The following is a 25,135-nucleotide window of genomic DNA, read 5'->3' as shown; positions in this document are numbered from 1 at the left end:
TCGAAAGCGAAGCAAGACCCCCAGGAGTGATGGGCCAAGGGTAGGCCCAGGAAGGAGAGATTCGTTGAGGTTGCAGCCCTGGAATTGGTAAGAACAGTTGAATACTAGGCGGTTCTTCCCATTATGTTGTACCAGATGATGGGGAATGAACCATGATTCTTCACTCTGCGCAGCTTCTTCCTCAGTTAGCTTACGTACAGAGCCTGTCAGTTCAAGCTTGCTCATTTCTGCAATGAACGCTGAGGCTTTGTCATCGTCTCTAGCGAGTCGCTTCTCTGTACCTCGGAGGCTTGGCATGACAGCATCTTTGGTGGCATGGAAAGGGGAGTGATTTCTCTTCCGTAGCAGAGGGGTCGCATAATGCTGGATCTTATTATGCTCCACACGGATTGTCTTACTTTCCAGAAGTGAAAGTGCCTCCTGATCCTCTCGCGATCGAGTTGCCTGTTTCTCGGACTTGAATGGTAGCGTGTCCACCTGCCACAACTTCTCCACATTTCTCAAAAGTTCAGCTGTTTCAGTGTTTATTGAGGTCAGATAACAGTTCTGAGATCTAAGATGCTGTGATAGACCTCTAGCTGGGCCTTGTAGTGTCCACCCCAACCTGGTCCGTATAGCGACCGGTCCTCCTGGTGGTCCACAAAGCACTGGTTCTATTGGAGTGATCAAATGGGACTGGTCAGCTCCAATGAGAAGAAGAGGTTGAACTTTATCAACGGGCTCAAGTGGCAAGCCTCTGAGGTGTTTGTACCTTTTCTGCAAGACAGCTAGTTGGTAGGAGTGATCAGCCAGTGCTAGATTCTGAGCAGTGAAGGCTCCACCAATGTGGTAATTCCGTTTTGGCTGTGAAGCAGGGGAAAACACTGAAAGAGACAGATGCTCCTTGAAGTACTTGGGTTTCTTGCCTGATTGTTCTCAAGTTCAGTTCCTCAGGAATTCCACGCAGGCCAAGCTTATTTGCTGCCTCGCATAAGAGTATGGTCCTCTCTGAACCGTCGTCGAGTATAGCATAAGTCTCCAGAGCTTGTTCATGATACTGCAAACAAACTTTTACCACCTTCAGCAATACACGGCTGCAGTCAGTGGGTCGATTTAGATAAGTGTCACGGGGTGACAAAAACCTGAACAGGACTAAGATCCTGGTGAATGCACTGCGAATTTGTTGCCATGGCAGCGAGGCCAATTGCCTGAGTGACAGCAGGTGTGGGGCAATTACAGGGAACGCTGTGAGAGGTACACATGTTCAGATGGGGCTTTAAAAACAGAGAGAAAACAGACTGTGGTGTGGTTCTCCTCCCGTGTGGTACTGTGTTTGTTAGCGGGTCGTTCTTTTTATTGAGGCTGGGCTGTGGAGTGGTGAAGGTCGAAGTTAAGGAAGAGAAAGGAAGGAGTGAAGGATTTGTCAGCGAAGACCTAAGGAATATCGTCAGCAGTGGGAAAGACGCAAGTGATGAGTATTGGATCCGTTGTTTATATGCACTAACACTGAAGTGGTGTTGAAAGTTTGGAAGTGTGTGGCACGAGTGAATTATTACACCGAGTGAATTGTTGATCTGTCTCCAACTTCAGTCCTCTCTTTGCCGAATGTAACGACAGCTGCAACATTCTTCTGCTTTTCCTGGAGCGAAGTTGAGCCCTGGCCAAAGACTAGATTCGATCTGGTGGGAGGAAGACCGGTGGGTGAGTGCTGGCCCTAATGCACGGTGTGTGAGTGGAATTACAGTGCCTGAAGTGACGATTCACCCGGTTTGTGCTGTGAAGTGAAATTGTTGTGTGGAGAAATATTAGAAGTCTGCCGTGCACTCTTCCCATAGAGTCTTCCACCCGCTGTCTCCAAAGGAAGGTTTCGACAGATCAAGAGCCCAACTTCCTCCGTTGAGAAGACCCGGCCCTGTTAAAGTTGAGTGTTTTATATATCGCTGGACTGTTAAAACCGTGCTGTGTTTGTTCCAGTGTCCAACGAAGTGGAGCGTTTCGCTAAAGTGCTCTCCCTGCCTGGTGGTCTCCACACGCCCCTATTGGAAGCCGTTGCCCTGTTCAGACGAAGAGAGAGGTATATCAGTAGAGAGCTTCATGTACTGTTGGAACCGTTAAGACCTTCCTGTACTGTTTCAGTGTCCAACGACGCGGAGTGTTTTCGTCCAAAGTGTTCTCCCTGTCCGGTGGTCCCCACACGCCCCTATTGGAAGCCGTTGCCCTGTTCAGAAGAAGAGAGAGGTATATCAGTAGAGAGCTTCATGTACTGTTGAACCGTTAAGACCTTGCTGTACTGTTCCAGTACTCAACGAAGTGGAGCGTTCTCGTCCAAAGTGTTCTCCCTGCCTGGTGGCCTCCACCCGCCCCTATTGGAAGTCTTGCCCTGTTCAGAAGAAGAGAAGGTATTTTAGTTGAAAGCTACATATACTGTTGAACAGCTAACCTTACTGTATCGTTCCAGTGCCCAACCAAGTGGAGCGTTTCACTTCAAGTGTCCTCCCCGTCTGGTGGTCCCCACACGTCCTCCATTGGAAGCATCTGCCCGAAACGGAAGAAAGAAGGTACCTCAGCTGAGTGTTCATATACTGACGAACGGTTAAACCTTGCCATATCGTTCCAGTGACTCGCTCGCCCCCACACTTGTATACTTACCTGGTGACCTACCTGGACGGCGTGAGGATTTCCCCTGATCCCCATTCAACGAGCCCCCGGCCCACTACGATCGTTCCTCCCCTCCCGTCCCAGGAGGTCCAGAGACGCTCGAACGGCCCTGGCGGCAAGAAGAAGCTTTTTAATTAGGATTATCCAATTGACCAATTTTAACATAATAAAGTACTGTCATTATTTTTATTCCCTTGTCTGTCTGGTCCTTGATACGTTCCTCGAGGTGGTTCCCGGTTTTCAGGGGTGGGTGCAGTCTGGCTTGGCCCGCCCCGACCTGTGACATAAGCAGTGCCAACTGCCGAGCTCACCATGCATATGCCCTCTCTACTTGCCTTAGAATTTACTGCATGCAGTATCAGGAGATGTTTGTTTTGACAAATGCTGCAGGGTTTCTTGAGAGTGCAGTCTGTAACAGCATGAGAACGACCACATCTTATGCACCTCTTGTTCTCAGTAATCCAATTACGGATTTGCTCAGGAGTAAAAGTCTGGAAAGTAGCGAACTGACTTAAGAAATGTTCAGAGCTTTCGCAATATGGACAATATGGTTGCACTTTCACTCTTTTCTTGCCTGAGGTGGATGCTTTATGTACTGGTTCTGGGCCTTTCGACTCTGAGGCAGCTTTGGCACCATGGAGGATAGTGGCTGGTCTTGTGAAGCGGGCTGGCTTTGCTCGACTCTCATAATTTCGTTTGTTGGGTGGTTCGGTATAGCCCTGACACCATGCTTCGTACTGGAGCCACTTGGAGAATTCAGGTAATGTATACGCTGAATCAGACTGATAATATAGGTGTCTGCGAAAGTCTGCACACAACTCTGGAGGTAGTTTACCAAGCAATCTGGCAACATGTGAGCCACATTTCAATTCCACTTCTCCCTCTACGCCAAGGGTTTTCAGCATCCCAACTAGAGCTCTAATCTGCAGTGCGAATCTTTGAAATGCTTCATGATCCCCTCGCTTGATATCAGGAGCATCCATGACCTGTGCTATTCTTTTAAGTGCTTACTGATGCGGCTGACCAAACCTCTCATTTAAGGCGGTCATTGTGTCAGAATATGGAGTGATTTAGTTCAGGTAAGAGTCAGCGATAAGAGAGGCTTCCTCTAATTTAAGATGGTCGACCAATATTTGGTATTTAAAAAACTCGGTAGCACAAGCTGGCAGTAGATTCTCCAATGACATCTTCAGCCTGGCGAACTCCGCAGGGTCTCGATGAATCAATCGATGATTCTCGGATTCGTGGTTTAGGGCCTAGATAGACTTTCTCCTGTGCCGGCAGCGATGAGGGAACGATCTCATAAGGCTGGTGTTTTGGCTGATTGTATGGCATTTCTGGGTGTGTAAGCCATGGGTCACTCTGCTGCACTGATTGTGGAGCATACACAGTTTGTTGCTGATGCTGCGAAGGAATGTCCAGCCAGGGTGCAGAATGAGGCATTAAATATGGAGCATTGGTCGGAGGGCAGATGAGGGAATGATATGGTGGACTTCCCTGACCCCGAATATTGTGTAGCATACGGTTTGTCATGATATCCCCTCTGTGAGACCTGAATGCTTGTTCATGGAATGCGTTTCCCTTGACTGGAGCATGCTGTCCGTAGTAGGGCTGTGCTACTAATCTCTCTGCTGATAGTTTCACTGGGTTTGAATAACTATCAGCAGTACTAACAGAAGTAACGTAAGTGACTGGGAATTTATGCTCTTTCCTAGCTCTGTAAGGGACATCATCACATACCGGAGGTGGTGGTTCAGGCCATGACTCATCCTCTTGAGGATTGTCCACTGTCGTTCTAGGCCTCTGTGGTGTGAGATGGGAAACTGAATGGGACTCAGCCAAGGACACTGCTGATACTTGGGACCGGAGCGGTGCGACTTGGGATGATTCAGAGAAGGAAGCTGGTGATGATAAGTGAGAAGGGTGTGAGAGTGGCTGCCTAGCTTCAGGGAAAAAGGCTCGGTCATGGTCCAGTGATAGGCGAGTATCTGCACTTGAGGTTTCCTCCAAAGTCCCACGGTGTTTGGATAACACATGATGGCGCACTTGATCACGTAAACTTTGTATGAGCTTAGTATCTTGGCCAATTTGAGCTTGAATGTCCTCTAATTCAGTACAAAAGGCTCCCCACTCATCTCTTTCTACATACCGACTTCCAGGTCTGGCCACTGCTGAACCCGCTGAGTACCCCATTCTGGCAGTTTCATCACTACCTGCCTTGTACTCCTCTTCGAGTCTGAATGTAGTCTGTGCTGCAGTTTCTTCTGTATAAGAGGAAGTCAGTTGTCTGTGGCCTGTTATATTCACTTGGTAGTCTGACAAGTAGGTTGGCAATCTGACTTGCCGTTTTGGACGCACAGATTCTGAAAGGGCTTCACTCATTTCTTTAGAAGTAGCCATCCTTAACCAAGGTAAGCACTGTTCTCCGGCTCGAAGGACCAAATGTTTTAGAGTAAGGACCACAGGTGCTTAAGAGGCTATTCATGGGTTTCAGTCACGTGACTTTTTTGTTGTGGCCGCCATCTTTAGGACCTTTGAGTTAAATTGAGTAGTATCTCCCTGGTGATTGGAAAGATGTCGCACACTAAAATAGCACACCTCACTGCAGACGAAAAGCAACGGTACTTAAATAAAATAGATACTTTAGGTATAGATCCTTATTTACTGCCAAACGAACTGCTGACTCCATTAAAGTCTTGTAAAAACTTGCCAGATTTGACGTTTGCTGATATTTATGGTGCGATCTGTGAAAAAAACAGAGGGGGGGATGTTTTGAAACATTTTTATTCATAAAAATAAATCATGAGAACATGAACTTCATCACTGCATGTGCAGGAATTGTAAAATCTTTTTTATTAACTCATGAAGTAGCCTAACGCAATATTTTTACTCTAATAGCTTATCTTTCCCCACACATAACTGTGATCATGCAATAACGTTAACTTTACATCGCGATGATGAGCTACAGTGAAATGATAGAAAAGACATCATCTGTGTTAGCAATTCGCGTCTACGTATCCCCCCCGGCAAATCGCACCCGGTTTATATCTACCTCGTCCACAATCCCTCTCCATGGACCGGCGAAGCTCTCAAGGCATTTAAAAGCACTGAAGCCTACCTCTACTTCACTTCGGGATGGGTTAATGATCCCAAAATCTATCATCTGGAGATGAAGAAAATGTTCTTGATAACAGGACGGGTGTTATTAACGTCACTCGAGTAATCGCTGCATTGCTGAACTGAATTGCTAATAATGTCGGTAAAGCACATCTCCTGTATTATTAGTGAGGTTTGGACACCTTCATTTTCAATTCTCATTTATTTGTAAAGCGCTTTTCACAATATCGTTTCAAAGCAGCTTTACAGAAAATGCATGGGTCATCATTACAATTTAGAGGGTCCAAGTTATGCATTTCAGAAATGTTTAAAAATCACGCAGTTATCTATAATCTAAACAATGTATTAATTTAAGGCAGAAACAGTGAGCAGTAGTTTAGCATACTGAAGCAGGTAACAACATCATTCAGCCATACATATAAATTTAGTAATTTTAGTAATACATAAGTTTAGTAATGTAAAAATAGATAGCTGTCTAGAATGACGTTATACGTGTTCCAACTGTAAACTACATGTTTTAATTTAGCTAGCTAACCTGTAATATGCAATAATAATGTAAAATTAAAAGTAATTTTACTTTTATTAAATTTCCAGGTGAAGCATTCACAAAGCCTCAGTGTAACACCGGATAACAGGAATCTTGTAGGCTACCACCCCGGCGTCACGGACAATATGAATGCCAGTAGAGTAGTAAAAAAAGATATTTATGCACGCAGTGATCCCTCTTTATAGCAGCAATCCATCTCTGACGACGCTCAGGGTTTTTGGGGATATTGTAAAACGTTAATTTCTCATTTCGTTGAGATTTGCTGTTATCGCAGCTTACAGCAAATAGACGGCATGTTTGGATTCGGTCCTACAAATGGCGGCCACACTGCTGTGTGACGTCACGTGAAACCCGTGAATAGTTCTCGCCTTGGAGCGTCGGTCAGAACGCAGGCCAGGAGGCAGAGATCAGATTAAACATTTTACTGAATTATCCTCGGCAGCACAGACATACATTAGACATTAATCACAGATGCTGACTTGAATGCAGTAGTTGCCTCTCCATTCAGATTAACAGGAATGATATGGTTACATCAGGTATTCGAGTGTATGAATACAGTGTAGTGTAGTGTAGTTTGAGGAGCGCAGCTGTTATTCATCACGCGCATTTCACGCGCATTTCACGCACATTTCACGTGAGCGATCGCTTCCGGCGCATCCACTAATGGCCACTAGATGACGCCTTTGCGCTACCTTTGTAACAAGTACTTCTGTACTTTTACTTTAGTAAACATCGGTCTTTACAACTTTTACTTGTAACGGAGTAATATTTGACCAGTAGTATCTGTACTTTTACTCAAGTAAGGAAGTTGTGTACTTTTTCCACGTCTCTATGGATCCCCTGAGAGCCCAGAAGAAGACGTTAAAGCGGTTGTGAAAGAAATATGCAAAGAGGTCCTTCCAGAAACTGAATGCACTTTGTGACAGGTGCCATCGGTGTAGTTCACAGGATTGGCAAACCTCCAGATACAGGTGCTGGTCACATAATTAGAATATCATCAAAAAGTTGATTTATTTCAAGAATTCAACTTAACAGGTGAAACTAATATATTATATAGACTCATTACATGAGTGAGATATTTCAAGCCTTTATTTGTTATAATCTTACAGTTTATGAAACCCACAAAAGAAAATTAGAATACTACATGTAATTAGACAGTAATACCATGGTCATTGAACCAGGTTTTGGTTCTTTTGGCAGTGTGGGCAGGTGCAAATCCTGCTGGAAAATGAAGGAAGCATGAAGTGCTCTGGAAATGTTCTGGTAGACGCTGCGGTGACTCTGGATTTAATAACGCACAGTGGACCAAAGTCCTCTTTTCTGATGAGAGCAAATTTTGCATCTCATTTGGAAATCGCGGTCCCAGAGTCTGGAGGAAGAGAGGAGAGGCACACAATCCACGTTGCTTGAAGTCCAGTGTAAAGTTTCCACAGTCAGTTTGGGGTGCCATGTCATCTGCTGGTGTTAGTTCACTGTGTTTTCTGAGGTCAAAGGTCAACGCAGCCGTCTACCAGGAAGTTTTAGAGCACTTCATGCTTCCTGATGCTGACCAACTTTATGGAGATGCAGATTTCATTTTCCAACAGGACTTGCACCTGCACACAGTGCCAAAGCTACCAGTACCTGGATTAAGGACCATGGTATCCCTGTTCTAATTGGCCACTCGTCTGACCTTAACCCTATAGAAGATCTATCTCAAGATCTAAGATCTCATACTTTTCAAGTTCATACTTTTCAGTTGGCCAGCATTTCTAAAAATCCTTTTTTTGTATTGGTCTTGGTAATATTCAAATTTTCTGAGATACTGAATTTGGGATTTTCATTAGTTGTCAGTTATAATCATCAAAATTAAAATAAATAAACATTTGAAATATATCAGTCTGTGTGCATGAATGAATATAATATACAAGTTTCACTTTTTGAACGGAATTACTGAATTAAATAAACTTTTTCATGATATTCTAATTATATGACCAGCACCTGATATTTCCCTAGATCTGATGCGCGAGCGCGGGCGGTAATACACTCTGTGTGTGCGGACTGCGGGAGAATAAAACGATTAAATAGAAATATCTATGAATGAAACATTTAAAAACTAATACATTGTTATTCATCTGTTGAAGAAAAGCAACAAGCAAAATAGAAACGATTTACAGGCCAGAGTTTCAATTTGTAACATGTTTGCAGCGTTGAGCGATGTAGCCAATCACAGACATGTGTGTTGATTTCTGGAACGCAATGGCCAATCAGAAGCATTTAAGATAGAAACCCCTCACCGCTCAAAACGCGTTTTTGTTCAGTGCATGCAGGCAAATCCTCTGATTATAACAAACAAAGTGTAGATATTATGAAAGATTAATTGTGCAGTCAGCTTCATTGATAATAACAGATATGAGATCGCGATGAACTGATGTCAGCTTTTAAGGAATTATTAAGGGGGCGCGCATTCAGTCATGGCAAACCATGCACGCAGCCTGCTTGCTTTTATGTTAAATTAACAGTGGTTTGTGAATGTTAATGCTTACATTATACCATGGTTTACAGAAGACACCCACTAAAATGTTATTCAGTGTAATAGAAAATGTAATAATGATAAATATAGTTTTAATAAATAATTTATAGTAAAAACAACAACAACACACATTCTAAATATAAAAAGAAGAGCAGAGTCCACATCACAACTATAACGGTAACGGCACAGAAAAACACAGAGCGATTTTTTCCAGCTAATGAACGATAAATACATTGCAGCCAATCAGAATCCATTCCGCTTCAAAGAGCGCCAGCATTTAAAGTGGCAGATGAACAAAAGACTGCAGTATGCTGAGAATGAACAGCTTATCGGTCATTGGGTTTTGACGCTAATATAATTAACATTATAGTTATTGTTTTTGGTGTGAATGTGCTTTAAGAATACTGGGTCTGCATTTACTTTTTACAGTGCCTTTCAACTCTCTCTGTTCGTGGGCATCGAAAATGAACCAATAACACAAATTGAAGTCAAAAACAAGTCAAAATGTATTTCTACAGCACATTTAAAAGCAACAGATTTGCACTACAAGTGCTGTACAATAAAACATTGAGCATATAAAAAAAAACAATGCAGCGTCCAAAATATAAACACATTAAAAAAAATACATTAAAAAACACAAACAATACAAAAAATATTAAGTTTAACATATTTGTCAGTGCTAAGCATTCCTAATTTATCTGTAATATAAATAAGATGATACAGTTGTTATTTTTCATTACTCTGAATGACACAACTTCTACTTCAGCTTATATTGACGGCCATCAACTGGCCACTTATATTAAACAACGAGCTTGACCAGCAAAGATAATCACAATTATTCACAACATCTACTTATTTTTCAAAAAATCTAACAATATAAGTGTTTTGTGGCATTTCACTGAATGACATGTGTTTTTGTAACTCAGGCTACCACACCATGAAAAATGATCAAATATGTAAGAAGAATAAAGCCACTTTTCTGCGGCACCACATGATCTTCAGGCGCCATTTGATGATGTCACAGACTGTCAAATTAATGTGTTTATATGATTTCAGAAAAGCTTCTTGATCCTGTGACACTGAACGACCCCGACAACACTTTCCGGACAAAACTCCCCCTTTTTTGAAATACTTACAAATAATAATAAGACATGATCCTTTTAATATAACACAGCCAAACAGAACATGCCAAGAAAAAGATAAATGAGTTTGGTATTTTATGTTTAGTTAAAGATGTAATGGCAAAATCAAAGTCCAGACCATTACGCTGAATCACAATTTTACACTTTGGAACATTATTACCCCCATATTTTAACATTTTATTTTCACAAAAGTTATTTGAAATATTAAAGGTGACATATCATGAAAATCTGACTTTTCCCGTGTTTAAGTGCTATAATAATAATTAAAGCTGCTAGCAGCATTTAGCGGTGTTCAAGCTTTTAAGGCAGTCAAGGCAGTTAAGCATCAAAAGACATTAAGTTTTATGTAGCAAGCATTTAACCACTGACATCATAGATGGAATAGACCATGTTTTAGCATGATTTACCATGATATACCACATTTTAGTGTGATTTTTCATGATTTACCATGTTCCAGTATGATTTACCATAGTTTACCATGATTTATCTTAGTTTACCTTGGTTTACCATGATATACCACATTCTAGAATGATTTACCAGGATTCTAGCATGATTTACCCTATTTACTATGATTTTCCATGTTTCTAGCTTTAATAACTATGATTTACCACGTTGCTAGCAATTATGTGAAGCATCAGAACAAATGAAGTGATCAACTGACAAAATATGATTGTGTTATAATAGTAATAGCGTACCGCACGATATACGTCACCTTTTCTCATTAATATTCATGAAGCTAGCGACGGTTGCTATGGGGGTCAAACTCGCGCGTGTCACTCATGCTAGACGCATGTAAACAGTTTACGGACGAGATGTCTACTGAGCTAAACCTGCTAACTCTGTCCTGAAAATGATGTCCCCGGTGCCAAATTCACTGGTATAGAAGTAGAAGAACATATATATTCAATTGAAGAGATGGCTTGAGTGTAGAGGGCTGAAAAAGACGGGAAAAAGAGCCGACCTGATCCAGAGGTAGATTGTTATCGACAGAATTTCTCCCCAAAAAAACATCGCCTTACGCCACTGACAGTGACATTTTGCAGTTTCAACAAGCTATATTTTACCAACCTATGTCCTGTCTGTCATATATACTATGTCCTCTGGTTGTCTTACGTCTGACAGTTGTTGGGGGTAATTTATATTATTATTGGTAACACTTTACAATACAGACCGTGCACTAATCTGCATTAATTCATGCTTAACTAATGCACAGATAATCATGTGTTAATGTATGACTCATGAGGAACTAAACCATTAATTAATGATTACTGCATCAGCAACTAATAAAGATTCTAAATGATTAAGATTAAGTAGTAATTAATTAAAGGAGGCAACTGGAAGTTGAAGTACATGACTTTGACCAACTGTGGTAATTAACACATTCATTTAAACTTTTAGTTAATAAAATAAGTTCTTAAGGAATTAATACATTATCACACATTTAATTAATAACAATTCATATATTACTTAATCTATTAATCATTTAGAATCTTTATTAGTTGCTGATGCAGTAATCATTAATTAATGGTTTAGTTCCTCATGAGTCATACATTAACACATGATTATCTGTGCATTAGTTAAGCATGAATTAATGCAGATTAGTGCACCCGTATTGTAAAGTGTTACCTTATTATTATTAATGTATTTATTTTTTGTTTAGCGATCGCTAATGCTACTTGGTCACAACCAACAACACTTAATTTTTAATTCATATCAAATCTAAGTTTACAACATATGAAGGTGAATGGTTTCACGTTGCTGGCATTGAACTGGTCTTTTGGACGTCCGCACAAGTTTACCCATCGTTCACATTTATCCCTCTGGGTTTTTGGCTTCGGGAAACGAATAAAGAATACATCCTTCATATGTGGACGGTCATAGTGTCTGGAGTCGTTTCTGCAAGTTCCATAGCAGCAGTGTTTACTCGGCATGTTCTTATTTGAGGGATAACCGGCAGAAAACAAGCAGTACTAGCATGAATCATAAGCGAGCGCGCTTCTATGTTGACCCCCTTCCGGTTTACGTTGCTGACGTCACGCGGCCTTGCGGTCTAAAAATAGCACTCGTGCGGCACGCTATTGTTATATCAGGGATCTAATATATAAGGGATATATTAGTGTCTAAATATATGAATGCAAAAGCACATGTGAAAAGACTATTAATAAGTCGAATGTCCAGCAGAGGGCAGTAGAAAACCACTTATTGGCTCACTTTCATTTTACAAGTCTTGATGTTTACCAGTATTTTGCACTAAAGAAAACCAGTTTTTCCATGTTAACTCCATTATGCATGCTTACACACATTACACGTCCATCAAAATAACAAATATATAGCTTTAAGCATTTGTTTGTTAGCAAATGCTGAAAGCTGATATAAAGATTACAAATATAATCCTGCTGCTCTCTCTAGTGGACAACAGTGGTACAGCCTCCATCTTATAGTTGAAGTGAATGAATGAATGAATGGAAATTTGGTTTTTCACTTATATTTCGGGAACGAGAAGTCGAAAAAATCTGAAACTCGGAGCTTAGATGGTGCTCGAGGTGCCCTGTGTAATGAGACCATCCTGGTGTTGGTGGGCGATTGGGGCCGGGAGTAATTCCCGTTCAAATGCAATCCTTTTTTGGCTTATATCTCGGGAATCCCCAGGCCAAATCGCACCAAAATTGAATCGAATCTAGATGAGGACGAGCCCTTTCCAACAAGCTATTCCACAAGGATCGGGGTGGTCTGGTTCGGGAGTTACAGTCGATCAAAGGTCGGAGGTCTCGCGAATTTGACATTCGCGGGGGGGCGTTCCCGAGCTCCGCGAAATAGATTTCGATTAAGAGCCTGAAGAGGACCTTACCATCAAAATTTGAGCGCGCAACGACTTTCCGTTTTCGAGATATGAGTGAATTTGTACTGGGGGGGGCGTGGCCACCGTTATAGTTTCGCTTTCAGGCTTCCCATTTCTCAGTGTGACACAATAGTAATACAACAATAGATGAATTTTGATAAAATGTGATTGTAAATGTTAAAATACTGATTTTATAAAGTCTAAATATGAAATATATAACAATATTAGGGAGTAGTATGATGAAATGACAGCAGGGGGCAGTAGAAGACCACTTATTGGTTTAATATGCTGTTGTTCATATCATTTTCATCTTTTTTAACTGTTATAGAGGCAAATTTCGTCCGATCTCCATGAAACTTTGCATGCTTCCTCACCATGTTAGGACACTTATGCTCGGCAATTTTTGTGAAGTTCTGAGTTTTCTTTTAGGATTTATAGGCTTTTGAGTGCTTTCTGACACACCCATTTTCTAAATGACCCACTTATAGCCAACCAAATGCAAAAATTCAACTTTTTTTCGATAATTATTGATCTAGAGAGTCCAGAGAATTGTCCTAGACTGGTTTGGTTCTGATTGGGCGAAAAACCAGGGACTAGTTCGCAAAAGTAGGTTTTTAACATATTCGTGAATATTTAATAAACGGTTTGATTGACAGCAGTGGTTCTTGAGGCAAATATGTTCAGCATGAGGAGATCTATCAAATGATATACATATTGTGACGATATTTGTGACACCACGTGATTACAGAGCCTTAAAACTCGTTAGCGCCAACTAGTGTCCGATTTCTTTCAAAACTCTTACAGACCTCTAGGGCCATGAGTTGAACATGCCCACTGAGTTTCATTCTGATTGGCCACCGTTAACCTGGTCTAATAGGTGATTCAACTACATTGGTCAATGGCGGCCATGTTTTTTGAGATACGCCAATATCCTTTTACACATACATGGGGCCTTGGGCCAAGACACTGCATACCAAATTTCAAGTCAATCGGACAAACGGTCAGGTGTTTATATGTTTTTTTTTTGTATTATAGCGCCACCATGTGGCCAATCGACGCGGTTTTTTTATCGTGACCTCAAATTGACCTCCTACACATGTTTACCAAGTTTGGTGAAGCTATCTCATTTACTTCTCGAGTTATAGGCATTTTTGTAAAATAGGCTCCTCCCAGAACGTTAATTTTGCGCCCCCTAGCGACCGTGAATCGAAATTTCAACTTTTTTTCGATCATTATTGATCTTAAGATTCCAGAGAACATTTCTGCACTGGTTTGGTTCCGATCGGGCAAAAAACCAGGGACTAGTTAGCAAAAGTAGGTTTTTGACAAAATTCAAAATGGCGGAATTTCTATCATGGCGGAAATTAAATCGGAGATATACGTTTTGTTCTCCAGGTGACCAGCTTTCCAATGATATAAGACACTTGAGTCTACGACATACGGTCTAGGAGTTATGACCAGTTTCGCGCAATTGGTCGCTATAGCGCCACCTATGGGTCAATCGGGTTCATAATTTGATAACCTCTCCTCGATTTTTGTACTACCATCTGGCAAAGTTTCAAGTCTCTAGCTCTTACGGTTTTGGCTGCACGATGCGTTTTACAGGAGAATAATAATAATAATAATAATAATAATAAAAATCAGTACAATTACAATAGGTTTTCAGCACTTCGTGCTTGAACACCTAATAATAATATATAATCGAGTCCCCGGTGCATCTACCAACCCAGAAACGTGAAAAGTGAAACCCAGTAACTTGTTTTGTTAAGCATTTCTCTGCAAGCATGTCAAAAAATAAGCCGATCAGATTTCACTCTCCTTCTGATGTAGGAAGAGGATCTTATTATAACATTACCGGCCCTTAATCTGCATGTTTCCACCCACGGCGACTATGGCAAGCCGTTTCGCTTAAATTGTACACGGCGTTACTCGTCGTAATTGCATTTTTACTAGTAGCAATTAGAGAGCTCCACAAATTAATTTTTACTAGTCATAAGTCTGTAATTCTTATTATAATGTAATTCTTGCCATACGGCGACGCCGTTTGGTTTCACAAGCGAGTAACAGTGTAACAGTTCTAACGCAATGGCAAAAGTTGGAGCAAAGCCTGTAAACTGTCCTGTCGTACAGACGAGCACTGAACACTAGAGTCCCAGCCTCAGAGGAGACAAGAGAACAGTGGATTCATTTTATTTCCAACAGAAATCCCCCAGAAACAGAGGAATCGATGTAACTCCACAACATCTAAATGTCTCCACTAACCATTCAGAAACGTCTAAAAGTTGCAACTCTTCCTGAGTCTCTCTGTAAGGCTGCACTCGCGACTGTTATTTCTAAGATTCTGGATGAGATTATTCACGTGTTTTGTTATAGTGTCTGAAGCTCGTGTAAAGGATCGGCCCTCTTCTGAACGGAGCGGAGCAGAAGCTCATTTGCATTTAAAGGGACACACACAAAATAACGGCGCATTTTTACTCACACCCAAAAAGGATAATAAATGATCTGAGGGGATTTTGAGCTGAAATTTCACAGACAGATTCTGGGGACACCATATATTTATATTACATCTTGTGAAACGGGGCATAGTATGTCACCTTTAAGGTAGACACAAAGGTAGACACATAACAGGGTTTTGTATATAAAATTACTTTTGTCAATTTAATTTAATGCGGACACAAAATGGTGACGTCTCGTCTTTGACCCGTATACAGATTGGTCATATATACAGATTGGTCATAAATAAGGCGCTATATAAATAAAAATGACTTGTCTTGACTTTTGAAACGAAGCACATGTGTCAGTGAAGACTTGATGACTTCTTTCCAGTCTTGCAGTCGCTCATGTTCTTGCTCTGACGTGGACAGGCTCTGAGTTTCTGTCAGGTTGGTGTTGGACTTCAGGCTTCGGGTCAAGTCTCGAGCCCAGAGCTCTCAGCAAGTGTGTTATTTCCTGTCCAAGACAAAGATTACATGAACAAGTCAACTCATGAATGTTTTTTTAGAGCTAGAACAGAACTGATTTCTGTTTGGGGTTTACTGATTCTGTAATTTCCCTGTTTACTACAGGGATGCCGCTTTAAAAGCATCTGTATAGTATCAAGCGCTATATAAATGAAGGTGATTTGACTATAACAAGAACATTACAATGAACACAAATTTGAAAATCTCACTACAAATAATCCAGAATTTAAGACAAAAGGTAATAATCCTGCTCTGCCTGTTACACTTCCTCACACCTGCAACTGATCGAGTGAATCTCCTCAACTTCTCCATCTACTGTTGATCACGATCAAACCATTGATGTTGTAACATCTGCTCTAAGCTGGGGCGTTTAGTTGGATCCCGGGCTAGACACTGTCTAATCAGATCCCTGCAGTCTGTACACATTTTAATAAGGAGAGAGCTGGTTAGTCATGACCATGTGACCTGGCATTTTTGAAAACAGCAATGGCTCTCGCGCCAAACATGTTGAGCTATATATAAAAATTCTGACACCCTTCAGCCTTTAACTTTCTGTACAAATCATCATTATTCACTCACCTTTGGATAAGTTGGGGTTCTGAAATGTAACTTTGGCTTGTGTGACTTCCGTTCTATTACAAAAAGGAAGACATGCGTTCGACATCTCGTACAGCAACACTCCTAGAGACCAGACGTTTGCTGGGACGGCGTGGAATCGAGCTCCTGTCCAGACTTCAGGTGGGCAGTAAGGCGCTGCTCCTGTAAGAAAGACATTTGCACATTGTTGACCTTTTTTTTTCAAAGCATCATCAAATAATCAGTAAGTCACTACCTTCAGGTTTCCACACTCCCAAAATGCTCACCCCTGTATATGTTGCTCTCGTAGCCTTCACTACTAAACAGCTGACCGCAGCCAAAGTCTATCAGCTTCAGATCTAACGTGTCTATCTTCAACAGGAAATTCTGCGCATGAATGTCATTATGGAAAACCCCACGCCGGATGCAGTGTTGCACTGCCAGCACAGCCTGTATCATGATGACCCGTGAGAGCCACTCAAACAAAGGTTGACCGTTGATGCAGTCCAGCAAGCTCTTGCAGGGTCCAGGATACTCCATAACCAGAGTGAAGTCTCTAGGATGTTCAAACCACTCGTACAGTTGTATGACGAAGGGGCTTATGGGTTCTCGCCTCATCATCATCATCAGCAGCGCCACTTCTGTAACGAGAGGTTCAGGATTCCCAGGCTAGAGAGAAGTAGCAGACAGAAGGTTAGCTGGGTAAAAATCTGAAGAAAACATCATTTTGAAATGTACTATTTGTTGATCTTTTTTATTTGGTGCCTCTAGGCTTATATTGATCACATTTACACCTAATGCTTCCTACGGGTGTATTAACTACAGTAATCTGCACTCAAACAACTCAATACATATTCAGGTTTTGGCCAACTTACAATATAAAGATAGCGATCGTTGTCCATCTTGTGTATCCGCTTGATGGCAACCTGCACAAAAAAACCCAGTTTCAATAACAGTGACAGTATTCAAGCACCTGACCTTGTACTAAGTATTAAACCATCTGTAAATTGTTTTCAATGTGTTTTGATGCATGCAAGAGCAAAATGTGTGTACAATTCAGTAAGATTTACCTTTTTGCCATCAAATTTGCATGTTCCCAGGAACACCCTGCCAAATGCTCCGGATCCAATAATCTTTTCCACGTTGTAGAAAGACTCAAAGTACTCTGAAAAACAAACAGAAAAATATGAGACAATTATTAGCTTGCTAGATCCATTGTTTTATTAAACAAATATCAGTGCTGGTCGAGCAACAGTAAATGTGACCGGACATGTTAAAAACTTGACTCAGTTATGCATGAAATAGCAAAATCTCTCTCTGTAGACTTTACACTGCCCAGCCTTATTTCAGTGTCACCTGTTGAGCTCTTGTTCACTGGAGAAGCCTCCACGGCACCCTGAGCAGTTCGGCCAGTTGAAGTCTCTGTTGGCTCGACAGGAACTTGACCCGGCAGCGGAGGACACGGAAACACTTCCAGGCTGTCGGACCCGGACAAACCCTGTTGGTTTGAGCTCTCCGATCCATCGCCACTCCACCTCCACTCGACGCTGTACGAGCCTCGGCTGCTCAGACTCCACGACTCTCCACACCTCCTCTCCACGTGGGCCTCAGAGAGGGACCGAGCTGAGGATGACGTGATGCCCGGAGAAGAGTCTGTGGAAGACGTTCTCCAGGATCTGGAGCGGCCTGAGGATGCAACATTTCAGACATCAAAAACTGCTTTTGTTTTATTTATTTGTTTATCATATTAATTATCAATGTCAGTGGTCACATCAAATTGTTACTTTGGTTTCACTTTATTTTGGTCCCTTTAAGACATTATATAAGTAACATTGCATAATTTTAATATTCTGTAAAAACAAGCCTGTTGGAGAGATAATGATTTACCATTATTTGTCTGGACGCCGGAGTGATCTGGAGCAGGGGATGATGGTTCAGGATCAGGATCTGCTGGAGGAACGAAAGGCTCCACAACATTCACAGCACTACAGGAACAGCCGCTGAAAACACCCTTCGTAGCCTTCCAGAGCCTGAGGAGACAACCAGCTCTCTTCCTCTTCCTACACTCTGGAGCTTTTCCTGAAATGAAGAAAAAACAACTATTAGACACATCTCTGACGTCAAATTAAGCAATGATATAATTACATAACTTACATTTTACTATTAAAATCTTATCTGTAATGCTACAAATGTAAAGTAATGGGAATTGTTCACGCTATCCACCTGACTTCTGCTTAATGCCTGCATAAATGTCCCAACATCTTATTTCACAATATTAATAGTCATTTTATTTCACTATTATCACGATTACGAGGGTGGAGCCTGGTGACTCCGTGTCAACGATAAAGTTATTTTTCTTATTTGATCTGAACTTTTATTAAAAAGAAAACATACATTTCCAGGCTTTATTTGGCCAACTCTGGCACATGTGGCTCAGTTCTTGTAATGGTAAAGATCATATGGGCCATATCTTAAAATATATTAGAACGTCCAATTTAAAATATTTCAAAAAAAAAAAATTGGTTTCACTTTAATTTTGGTCCCTTTAAGACATTCTATAAGTCTATAAGTAACATTGCACCTACATGTCTACTAACTCTCATTAGAGTATCATTAGAGTATCAGTAGAGTATTAGTAGAGTATCAGTAGAGTATTAGTAGAGTATTAGTACAGTATCAGTAGAGTATTAGTAGAGTATCAGTAGAGTATTAGTAGAGTATTAGTAGAGTATCAGTAGAGTATCAGTAGAGTATCAGTAGAGTATAGTAGAGTATCAGTAGAGTATTAGTAGAGTATCAGTAGAGTATTAGTAGAGTATCAGTAGAGTATTAGTAGAGTATTAGTACAGTATCAGTAGAGTATCAGTAGAGTATTAGTAGAGTATTAGTAGAGTATCAGTAGAGTATTAGTAGAGTATCAGTAGAGTATCAGTAGAGTATTAGTAGAGTATTAGTAGAGTATCAGTAGAGTATCAGTAGAGTATCAGTAGAGTATCAGTAGAGTATCAGTAGAGTATTAGTAGAGTATCAGTAGAGTATTAGTAGAGTATCAGTAGAGTATCAGTAGAGTATCAGTAGAGTATCAGTAGAGTATTAGTAGAGTATCAGTAGAGTATCAGTAGAGTATTAGTAGAGTATTAGTAGAGTATCAGTAGAGTATTAGTAGAGTATCAGTAGAGTATCAGTAGAGTATTAGTAGAGTATTAGTAGAGTATCAGTAGAGTATCAGTAGAGTATCAGTAGAGTATCAGTAGAGTATTAGTAGAGTATTAGTAGAGTATCAGTAGAGTATTAGTAGAGTATTAGTACAGTATCAGTAGAGTATCAGTAGAGTATTAGTAGAGTATTAGTAGAGTATCAGTAGAGTATCAGTAGAGTATCAGTAGAGTATCAGTAGAGTATTAGTAGAGTATTAGTAGAGTATCAGTAGAGTATTAGTAGAGTATCAGTAGAGTATCAGTAGAGTATTAGTACAGTATCAGTCGAGTATCAGTAGAGTATTAGTAGAGTATTAGTAGAGTATCAGTAGAGTATCAGTAGAGTATTAGTAGAGTATCAGTAGAGTATTAGTAGAGTATTAGTAGAGTATCAGTAGAGTATCAGTGGAGTATCAGTAGAGTATTAGTAGAGTATCAGTAGAGTATCAGTAGAGTATTAGTAGAGTATTAGTAGAGTATCAGTAGAGTATTAGTAGAGTATCAGTAGAGTATTAGTAGAGTATTAGTAGAGTATCAGTAGAGTATTAGTAGAGTATCAGTAGAGTATCAGTAGAGTATCAGTAGAGTATTAGTAGAGTATTAGTAGAGTATCAGTAGAGTATTAGTAGAGTATCAGTAGAGTATCAGTAGAGTATTAGTACAGTATTAGTAGAGTATCAGTAGAGTATTAGTAGAGTATTAGTAGAGTATCAGTAGAGTATCAGTAGAGTATTAGTAGAGTATCAGTAGAGTATTAGTAGAGTATTAGTAGAGTATCAGTAGAGTATTAGTAGAGTATCAGTAGAGTATCAGTAGAGTATTAGTAGAGTATCAGTAGAGTATCAGTAGAGTATTAGTAGAGTATCAGTAGAGTATCAGTAGAGTATTAGTAGAGTATCAGTAGAGTATTAGTAGAGTATTAGTAGAGTATCAGTAGAGTATCAGTAGAGTATCAGTAGAGTATTAGTAGAGTATCAGTAGAGTATCAGTAGAGTATCAGTAGAGTATCAGTAGAGTATTAGTAGAGTATTAGTACCTGGAGCAGGGGATGATGGTTCAGGATCAGGATCTGCTGGAGGAACGAAAGGCTCCACAACATTCACAGCACTACAGGAACAGCCGCTGAAAACACCCTTCGTAGCCTTCCAGAGCCTGAGGAGACAACCAGCTCTCTTCCTCTTCCTACACTCTGGAGCTTTTCCTGAAATGAAGAAAAAACAACTATTAGACACATCTCTGACGTCAAATTAAGCAATGATATAATTACATAACTTACATTTTACTATTAAAATCTTAATAGTGTGACAGACTCTCTGCTTAATATCGGCAAACTCTTTATTGTGATGCTCCTCCAACAGACATTCAGTTGTCTAGAAGTAACATTGCACCTACATGTCTACTAACTCTCATTAGAGTAATAGTAGAGTATTAGTAGACTGGTAGGGTTAGGGTTAAAATAAGTTGACATGTAGTTGCACAGTTACTTATAGTCAACAGAACGTTCAAAAGGGACCATCAAAATAAAGTGTTACCGTTACTTTAGTTGGTTCAACTTTCTGTTTTCGATGACAAATCACCCATTGAAAATAGAAATAGAAACTAAGCCATTACTTCTGTATTAAAAGCCTATTCTGACCTCTGCGAGAGTGTTTAGATGAAGTGGACGGACGTCCATCATCTGGGTTCTGCTTCACCCTCGTCCCGTGAGCCTGACGTCCATCTTCTGGCCTCTGCTTCACCCTCGTCCCGTGAGCCTGACCTGTGGACACAGAAAACTCAGAAGAAAGAGATGTTAAATATCCAGGAAGATCCTGGCTCTGTGTCTGGCTCGGGTCTGGCAGCGGATCCTGATCATCAGAACCGGGTCTCCAAAACTCCTGACCAGCCGTCTGAGAGAAAGCAGCTCTCCTGGATCTGGAGCGGCCTGAGGATGGAAGATTTCACACATCACTTAGTTAGTAATGCTTTAATAATAATAATCAATAATCAATGTCAGTGGTCAATTAAAATTTTTTACTTCAGTTACTCAAATTAAAAAGTTTATTTCACATGCAAGGCATCAAATAAATGTGATCAAATTGGGAGATCAAATGAAATGGGTCCTTTACATGTATGTAGTCTATCTGCACATTTTTTTAAGTCAAATTTAAGGCTTTTTAAGACCTGAAGAAATCAAAATTATTACATTAGGGGTGTGCAATATTAACAAAAATATATCTCGATATTTTCAAAGTTTTGTTGATAATAACTACATGATATTTTACTGATTTTGTACTGGTACCATGGCTGGTTTAGGCCTGTTGTTGACAGCAGACTCACGAAGATATTCATATTTAACATGCAGTGGTCAGTTTACAGTAGTGACCGAAATTAACATTTTTATTAAGGGGCAATATTTACCACCTTAAAATGATTTCCAGGGGCATTTTCTAAACGTATTTAGAGGTATGCATCACCTTTCATGTCAACTTCTAACATTCAAATCCATCCTCGCAGTCCAGAGGTGACACAGAAGAGGCACTGAACTGGCATTACTATATTTACACTTAATTTGCAATTGCATAAATAAAGCTATTCAATATTTAAATATGAAATTATTTATAATTTTAACATTTTTATTAAAGGGTACTTTAAATATGAAACTAAACCCGCCAGTAGGTGGCAGTAAGTCACTGTCTTAATAAGCGAGTTGTTGGGAGTCATTTATTCAACCGATTTGTTCAAACGACCGATTCATTCATTGAATCAAATGATTCGTTCAAAACGCGGATTTCAGTTAAAAAAACATCGCTGTCTGTTGGACTACAGTTTCATTAAGAAATTCTCGTCGTCGAAATAAAGGGGGAAACAAACAATATTGACAATATTGTGTCTAAAAAATAACACACAATGTTAACTTTATTGTTAATTTAACTGTTGTAGAAAATAAATAGCACATTTGCAATTGTGCACAGGAAAACGGCACTCTTGCTCATGTGATATTCTAATATAACAACATAATATGATATAAATATAATAAGACAAAAACTCATTTGGGGACATATCTATAACTGCACTGACACATCACGCAGTGAAAGCATGAGAGACAAATGCGATGTCAGCTCCACTCTCAGTGCCTCGTACAGTTAAAACAATGATTACAATATCAACATAGTTCATAGACAAAAATAATCACAAAGAATTAACTATTGAACTGACATTTACTTGTTTTCTTATCCTCCTCTCGCGCGCAGGAGACGCGAATTGTCGTAAATGACGCGAATTTGTCACGTGAAAAAGCAAATCCACAAAGATAGAATAATAAACAATAATACGTAAGTTAACGTTACGTTAATTAGATAGTTTTCATTTGGAAAGCATTTAGATACGTCTAAGTCAAAGTGTCATCTAACATTTTAGACCTTTCATAGGTAAAAATAAGACTTTTCATAAGTAAAAATAAGACTTTAAGACTTTTTATGGCCTTACATTTTAAAAATCGAATTTAAGACCTTTTAAGGATCCGCGGGGACCCTCAGTCATTGTACAAAATCATACCATAAACCATAAATGAAAAACTGAAGCACTCACCTCCTCTTTCACCCATCATGTGAGCCATCGACGTCCTCCTCCAAACTGCAATCAAATCAATACAAAAATACAACACAAAATACAATACAATAAAATACAAATCTCCTCAGAAACACTCCCCTAAAAATAAAAATAAAACTATAAAAAATAAACTGCTTCTAAAAGAAGAAACAAATGAAAAGTATTCTCAGAAATTATATGACGCAAAAATTCAAAAATATTATCTCAAAAATATAACTATATAAAGGATATATCCTCCGATGTCCTTCTAGAATAAAAGTCTCCTCTCAGAAATCCAGAAAACAGCTTCAAATCGCAAGATTTGCTCAGAAAATTCTCTCAGAAAAGTCTGTAAGCTCGCCTCGTCTCTCAACCAACAGACAGACCGCGATCGTTCAAATGTAAATATATATGCAGAATTCGTAACGCGTCGCTATAGCAACTAAAATTCGAATCACTCATATGCACGCACAGACAGCGATTGGTTCAGTGTAAATGCAGAATTGATAACACGCGTTGCTGAGGCAACTAAGATTTAAAACACTATGCACAGTACAGACATCGAATCTATAATTAGTATTATTATTAATAAGTATTATTATTACAATCCGTGGAAAATGCGTGCAAAAAGGCACAATAAATCGGACATCATCTTGTGAATTAAATTTGCCCTTCTCCATATATAACCATCAAGGCCAATCAGCTTTCAGTATCACTAATGCGTCATCAACCGGTTAGTATTAGTGGTGAAGAAATCCAAATTATTGTTGAATTCTCTATTAACATTGTTCACAATTGCTACCCAGTTAACTATAAACTTGATACATTTAATAATAGTTTTACCCCATGTGCTCCTTTGGCAAAGTATTTTGGGTTGACTTTTCAAACTTTGTTAAAAGGTAGGCCAACCTATCTTCAAACTTCTGTATAAGCCAAAAATACTCTCTGATATTAGACCCTTCTCATTTAAAATTTGTAATAATTCATACTTTTTTATATTCACAAATTTTCAGAGAAAAATCCTTCTTTTTTATGTTTAAGAAAGAGTTTGAGGACATCTAAAGCTCTACTGTATGTAAGACTGTCATGGTGTAAAACATTAAAAGCTGATTTAATATTCTTTGTGGTTTTGTCTTGTAACCCTCATTATTGTCTATTATTATTTGTTGCTGTTTTGTCTAGTTTTTGTATTTTGTTATTGTTGCATAATAATAAATATATATTCATAAATCCAAATAAAAAAATAAAAAAATTAATAAAGGGTTCCAAAACAAGACCAAACTAAAAAGGCCATTTACAATTTTTTTCAACGTTTATTAAAAATATACATGCAACATTTCAAGAGATACAAATGTGTCACATATAATGCTCTAAAGAATTCCAGCATCATAAAACTTTGAAAACATTTTTAACATCATGTATTGTATATGATGAACATTGAGGATAACACTCATATCAAAGATATTAAAGAAAAAAAAACTTTTATTTAGCAAGGAAGCATTACATTGATCAAAATATGTTTTTAAATAAATTCTGATCTTTCTATTCATCAAAGAATCCTAACAAAAATGTATCACGGTTTCATAAAATAAAATAAAATTAAGCATGCAAAAATGATTTTCAACATTGATAAAAATAAGAACCATAATTGAGCACCAATAATGATTGATAATAGAGCACAAAATCAGCGTGTTGTATGATTTCTGAAGGATCATGTGACACTGAAGACTGAGTAATGCTGAAAATTCAGCTTTGACCACAGGAATAAATTACATTTTAAATAATATTAAAACAGAAAACATGATATTTTAAGTGTAATAATATTACACAATATTACTGTTTTTTTTATTTTATTTTATTTTTTTACTGTATTTTTAAAATACAGCCTTGGTGAGCATAAGATACTTTTTTCAAAAACATTTAAAAATCTTAATGTTTCCAAACTTTTGACCAGTACTGTATATAATATGTATTTTGACTATTGCACTGATTTCAATGGATTAATAAAATTCTAATAAACTGCATGTCAAGCATTTTG

At 39.2% G+C, this 25,135-nt stretch overlaps 1 protein-coding gene across 1 annotated transcript; it reads right to left on the bottom strand.

Annotated features, from left to right (window-relative positions):
- Positions 1 to 14,893: 14,893 nt before the first annotated feature.
- On the bottom strand, positions 14,894 to 23,791 carry LOC307009159 (uncharacterized protein). Its single transcript, XM_079632683.1, has 11 exons — positions 23,098 to 23,791; positions 21,164 to 21,451; positions 20,564 to 20,728; positions 18,218 to 18,409; positions 17,687 to 18,016; positions 17,401 to 17,495; positions 17,206 to 17,256; positions 16,618 to 16,999; positions 16,334 to 16,513; positions 16,030 to 16,170; positions 14,894 to 15,743 (listed from the first exon to the last, which is right to left on the bottom strand). The coding sequence occupies exons 1-10, from the start codon at positions 23,123 to 23,125 to the stop codon at positions 16,067 to 16,069; spliced, it is 1,815 nt and encodes a 604-aa protein (XP_079488809.1). The 5' UTR covers positions 23,126 to 23,791; the 3' UTR covers positions 14,894 to 15,743; positions 16,030 to 16,066.
- Positions 23,792 to 25,135: the final 1,344 nt, after the last annotated feature.

This window comes from Phoxinus phoxinus (genome assembly GCF_949152265.1).
Source record: "Phoxinus phoxinus genome assembly, chromosome: 13".
NCBI lineage: Eukaryota > Metazoa > Chordata > Actinopteri > Cypriniformes > Leuciscidae > Phoxinus > Phoxinus phoxinus.
This window is presented reverse-complemented; position numbering and strand designations above follow the sequence as displayed.